Raw genomic sequence first — 6285 nt, forward strand, 5'->3', positions numbered from 1 at the left:
ACGCAGGGGTTGTCAATCATAAGCTGTTCGTTTTTGTACAAAGCAAAAACTAAAAAGGTTCAGATTCATATAGCTGTAAATTAGAGGCTATTGCCCCTCAGAAGTCCCTCTTCTATGTATGGTCTGTGGAAATAATGATAGATCCCTGCCGGAGAATGTTCTGCGATCATCCATTCCCCTAGAGGACGATGCGTCGCTTCTTTTAATAACCTGTCAGCAATTTCATTTCTTTCTCTGTAGATGTGAGAAACAGAAATCTGATCAAAGAAAGTTTTGAAAAAAACAATTTCTTCCAATATAGATCTCAGAGAGTATGTAGTGCAAACAACTGTATTGTTAAACCAATCAGTCACTATCTTTGAATTGCCAAAAATTTGTATATTTCTGCATTGTTTCAGGATAGCAAAGTATAGCAGGTGGCGGAGTGTTATCAATTCAGCATGGTTGTTAGTGCCAGGTCCCAGTCCCAAGCATATCTGGTAGAAATGTGTTTCAGAAAGGTAGAGGCAGATGCCACCCCCACAGCTGTGTTGTTGGGCAGCTCCGCCATAGTAGGCCCACGAGATAGCTTTGTTGATCTGTTCCTGATGTATAATCCTTGGTCTCTTTTGGCTGTCATCATTTGGAAGCTCTTCGTATGCAGCACAAATCTGTGGGGGGAGGAGATTCCAGTTTACCAGAGTATCATCAAAAATCTTTTTATTTCTTTTGAGCCAAATATACCATGATACGAGGAGAGGCAGGTTTCTTGATTTGGTGACAGCTGATGTACTCCACTAGTTCTCCCAAGCCGAAATTATATCAACCCCCTGCCAGCTTCTGGTCATATTAAGAGATAAAAGGACTTGAGTCCATATGCTTCTGGTGGTAGTGCAGGTGAGAAAAAGATGCTGGGTTGTTTCTTCTTCTTGGAGGCAGAGTACACATTGGGTAGGCCCCATGAAAGCCCGCCTTTTCAGATAGGAGCCCGTGGGAATCTTATCTTCTAAAATATTCCACATCAACAGCCTGGTGCATGGAGGAGCTTGTAATTTCCATAGGCTAATCCACCAGCTTCTTATGATCTCTGGCTTCTTGTCTGTTATGATTATGTTATACCCCTGTTTCGGTGTGTATTGCCCCGTTTTTTAGTGAGCCCAGATGAGTTCATCTTCAACATTGCGCAATCTAACATGAGTTTTTGTGAGTGCCTGTAGATAGAGACGCCAAATTCTACTCCAATCATCTGGAATGCTCCAGTGCCAATCAGTCAGCCATGCTTGAGTATGAAAAGTGGTATTATGATGATCCCCAATCTGTCCCAGATACTTGATACCTCTGTTGTTTAGGAGCTGGATCAGTCCATCAGGTAGTAAATGTGAGTTTCCACATCCAATCCAAGGATCAATGCCAATACGGACAGAAGCTCCATTGCCAATCCTCCATATTAAGCCATCCTTAATGATAGAAATTGAATTAAGAATGGCTCTCCAAATCACCGATATGCCTTTCCTGTGCCAAGGTGGGCTTATGATCCAGTCTACGATAGACAATAGCTAGATGTATTTATGATGTATAACCTCAGCCCAAAGGCTATTTTGTTTGAGGAGGAGCCAACTCTGTTTGGCTGCCAGGGCTTGAGCAAAAGCCGGAAGTAGTTTAAGTCCCCAGCCTCCCCACAGCTTCGGTGTAGCAATTCTTGTCCATTTTACCCAGGCAAACGGCCTACCCTCCTTACTACCATTCCAGAGGAATCTACAACAGATTTGTTGAATTCTGTGAAGTATTCCTCTAGGGATCCAGGCGAGTGACATCCAGTACACCGGGGTGGCTTCAAGGACTGTTTTGATAAGGACAAGTCTGCTTGCCCTAGACAGGAACTTGTGACACCAACAACCAATTCTCTTCTCCACTTTTGTAATGAGCCAGGTCCAGTTTGCAATCTTGTAACCATCTGGTTTTAGTCTGAAGCCCAGATATTTTAATCCTCCCATCAAATCAGTAGCTTGAAAGGGAAAATATTGTGAGGCCAACTGAGATTCCTGTAGGGTGCAATCAGATAGGGAGATGGTGGATTTTTCTCTGTTGATCTCCATTCCCGTGGCTCTGCAGAAAAGGTTTAGAATCTCATTCAAAGTAGTCGAGTCTCAGACACTGCCATTCAGGAAGATCAATATGTCATTTACAAAAAGTAGATGTGTCACGTAGAATTGTTCCATGATTTTTAGGCCTTGAAGGCCCCCCTTCTTTTTTCTGTAGCTATAAGTCTGCTCAGTCCTTCCATGACTAGTAAGAAAAGAAGTGGTGATAAAGGGCATCCCTGCCTGATCCCCCTATCAATATTGAAGGAGGGCAATGCCGAACCATTTATGAGAATAGCAAAAGAGATAGAGGAGATGCATCCCATGATCCAGCTGATGAGTGCTGGGGGAAACCCCAAATGAGTAATAATCATCTTGATGTATAACCAATTTACTTTGTCAATGGCCTTTGTCAAATCAATTTTAAGAGTGAGTCCCTTGAGATTTCTGAGTTGATGGAGTGGAGGGATTCCTGGGCAGTACCAATGGCATCCTGAATATGTCTATGGTGGAGGAAGGCAAATTGCTCGTGAGAGATATGATTGGATAGTATGGGCTTGATGCGGTTGGCGATATTTTTAGAGATGATTTTGTACAGACAGTTGCAAAGGGAAATAGGCCTGAAGTCATTAAAAGAGGAAGGCGAATCAGTCTTAGGGATCAAGGCCAAGTAAGTTTGGTTAATGAGAGGGTGGATGTGTCCCGATGTTCTGCTTTCTTCAATGACTGCAAGGAGATCCCCTCCCAGAAGCTCCAGAAATGACAAATAGAACTCCACTAGCCAGCCATTAGGGCCAGGACTCTTATTCTTTTTGAACCACTTGAGAGTTCCTTCCAATTCTTCCAGAGTGACCGATTGATTTAAGTCTTCTGCCTCTTCTTGATCCACAAACCTTGGAAAGTGGCTAGCTAAATTGATGATATCCGGGAGGTTGATGACTGCCGATGCAGTGAATTGCCTCTTGAAATGTGTAATCCCCAATTTGGCTAATTGTGGGTGAGTAGAGGCCCAACCCTCAGACTCACAAGGCATCTGCCAGATAGTATTGGTGGCCTTTCTTCCATTTGCAAAGTTGTGGAAGAATTTTGTATTACCATCACCCGCTTGGAGCCAGGTGGATCTACTTTTCAATCTCCATTGTTCTTATTTTTCCAGTAGCAACTTATTTTTGTGGTTCTCCAACGTGACAAGATTCATTTTAGTCTCCTCTGTTAAGAAACCTAGCCCCTGATCATCCAATAACTGTGCAATCTGTAATTCAATATCCGCAAGTTTCTGATCATCTCTCGTCTTCTTCCTCTTAGACCACTCCTCTGTCATTGACCTGAGTTTATTTAGCCGAAAACAGAAGTCCGCAGCCGACCTCTGTTCCCTCGGGGGGGTTGAGCTCTCCAGAACTCAGTCACCATGTTGATGTAGTCAGGATCTTTTAGATGCCCAGCAAAGAATTTGAAGGGGGAGCGCGACTTTCTTGAAGGTCCAGTAATTTGTAGAAAAATGGGTAGATGATCAGAAGAGCCTCCAGTTCCCACCCATTGTCGATACAGGGGGAGGTAACGGATGAGGTTTTCATGAATCAAGAACCGATCCAATCTTCGGCCGAGGGCAACCTCCCCAGTCCACCTATTGTGCCAGGTGGGCAGCTTCTTATTCATGGGAACATCAACTAAATTGCAGGTATCCAGTAGAGTACACATCTGATCGGAAATAGGATCGATTTGAGCTTGGTGTCCCCAGGATTCTTCCATGCCCAATGAAAAATTTAGATCCCCCCCTATGATGGTGGAGCTTGTGACAAGATCATGATCCAACAAATGGTGCCAAAAATCCATTCTGTTCCGATTAGGAGCATATATGTTAATCACTTTTAATTGAAGTCCCAGCTCCCCTACGAAAATGTCCATGCCCATGAAACCCATGCCCCCCCAGGTGGATATATGCTTAACTGTTTTAGGGTTGATGCCAATTGCGAGTCCACCAGATCTGCCTATGGCATCCATACCCTAAAAAGTCCAGCCCGGCAGGATAGAGTGAAGGGTTCGGATAGTATCTTCAGAAGAGCCAAGAGTTTCTTGAAGGAAGAGTATGTCACAGAATGTATCCTTTAACAATCTTTTGAGAGCCAATTTCTTTTTGGGGTTGGCTAGTCCCCGGCAATTGTAGGAGAGCCAAATCATGAGGGACCATGGGCAATGGGCTCCAATGCTCTAAGCGCCCTCTCAATGGTATGCTGTCGGCCCCTTGCAACATCCGCCACCACAGACTTGATGGCAGATTTGATCTTTGATGGGCGCCCTCTAGTAGGTTTGTGGAGCTTGGTCTTTCCTGGGGATCGACCCAAACCAAGATGCGTGTTTTTGGTTTGAAGTATGGAGCGGAGGTTGTAGGGATGGGGATCTGGCCTAGAAGAGGTGGAATTGTGAGAAGGGGGTGTGGAGAAATCCCTGTGGGAGGTGGGAGTGGTGGAAAAAGTGGGTGGGGGCACTGATAAAGAACAGGGGATGGAAGGAATAGTGCAAAATGCAGATGAGGGGGAATGCAGAGATGTATGCAATACATTTAACATAACATCTGAAAAAAGAGCAGCGGATATGGGGATAGACTCATTACCCGGCAGAGGAGTAGCTTCCGCTGCAGATTTGGAGCGAGTTCTGGGAGGAGATGGTGGAGCTTTTCGCTGGCTCCCAGTCTTCTTTGCAGTCTCCACCGCGGTTTCAGCTGGTGCCCCTCCATGTTCCTGTTCACCCTTGTTCTGCTCTACAGAGGCCTGTTGCTTCGTCCCCTTTGAGTTTTCCGTGGTCACCGAAGAATTCAGAGGGCAATCCTTGAATAGGTGACCCACTTTGTGGCACCTCCTACAGCGAAACGAGACTCCTTCATAGTCCAGAAGTTGTTTGCGAGAGAAGTGCCTCCTGTGGAGAGTGATTTTTTCCTCCAGCCCAGCCCTGGTGTCAAGGTGAACCAAAATCCTTGCCATTGTCATGATTCCTGTTTTTTCAAAAGACTTGTCATGTTCCAGGTAAGTCCCCAGGGCATCTCCGATTCGTTTGAAAACCTGTGGAGTCCAAAACTGCATAGGTAGTCCGTGATGTCTGACCTAGATGGGTCCAGCGCCGAGTTGCTCGCGTTCAAGATCAAAAAGAGTATCCCAACGTTTCAACAGAATAGGTGCGAGCTCAATGTGCCAGTAACGTGACAAAATCCATTCTATGTACTCCTCCCTATGAAATCGGAGGGCAAACCATCCTCTGGCCAACACCCAAATAACAGGGAGTTCTTTTAGCAAGGAACCCCATATCTCCATAGTCTAAAGGCGCAATCTCTCCACCGAGTAGTTTCTACCTCGAACACGGCCTACTAGAACTTTTCTTGCCGTATCCATTGCGTCTGCCATTTGGACGTCCTCTCCAAAGGTCAGGTTGATATCAGTGTCGACCGCTCTGAGACACCAACCCCTTTTCAATTTTTCCGAGCGCCGTCCCGTTGGGTATTCTTTCAGAAGGTTCCTGCATGGTTCTGAAGAGCTGTGCTGCGCCGAAAGAGAGGGTCTAGGGTTATGGATATGTGTGCTGAAACAACCATATCGTATCGGGGAGATGGGATTGAGACTGCACTCACCCGGGTGTGAAAAAGCATGCGCCGGTCGCGAGGGGTTTGACGGGCCAGCCTGAGCCAGGGAGATGGAGGGAGGGTACATAGGCAGTGGGAGCTGCGGGGGAGGAGGAGGGGGATGCTGCAGATGGTAAGGCAAGGGGGAGTCGAAAGTAGGGGAGGCCTGTAAGCAGGAGCCAAGGAGGTTCAGAGTAGCCGGGGAAAGGGGGGGACATTCCAAGCCCGGAAGGTCCGCTACATTGACCGCAGGGTGCTGGCGCTTCCCAGAGATAGGCGAGTGTGTCTTCGATTGTTTGGCAGCTGTCGACCGATCCAGCTTATCCTGCAAGGGGCCCTCGACCGATGTGGAGTTGTGCACCCATATTTCCTGTTCCAGCATGGGGTCCTCCTCGTAGTCCACGAGGTCCTCTTCCACCATTTTAGCTAGTTGCAAGCCTGACCGCCGTGTGACCAGGGGTGAGCGGGCAGTGTTAACGGGGATAAACAGTCTTGGAACCGGAGGTGTGTCCAAAACCCACGGACACTGACGCGAATAAAACAAAAGGAACCGCCGACCGGCTCGACTGTAGAGAGCAGGGACCAATAAAAAATGAAGCATAAAAAAGACCGCGG

General features: G+C 46.7%; 1 protein-coding gene across 1 annotated transcript; it reads right to left on the reverse strand.

Moving 5' to 3' along the window:
- Nucleotides 1–3395: 3395 nt before the first annotated feature.
- Nucleotides 3396–4061, reverse strand: LOC149177349 (uncharacterized). The gene has a single exon (XM_089421723.1). The coding sequence runs from the start codon at nt 4059–4061 to the stop codon at nt 3396–3398; it is 666 nt and encodes a 221-aa protein (XP_089277849.1).
- Between the last annotated feature and the right edge of the window lie 2224 nt (nt 4062–6285).

This window comes from Pinus tabuliformis, chromosome 4_1 (genome assembly GCF_031772625.1).
Source record: "Pinus tabuliformis cultivar Carrire ecotype Pingquan chromosome 4_1, CPIR1, whole genome shotgun sequence".
NCBI lineage: Eukaryota > Viridiplantae > Streptophyta > Pinopsida > Pinales > Pinaceae > Pinus > Pinus tabuliformis.

Excerpts from the sequence above, each read along its gene's own strand:
- LOC149177349 (XM_089421723.1), bottom strand. The coding sequence starts at position 4,061 with ATGGATGCCATAGGCAGATCTGGTGGACTCGCAATTGGCATCAACCCT.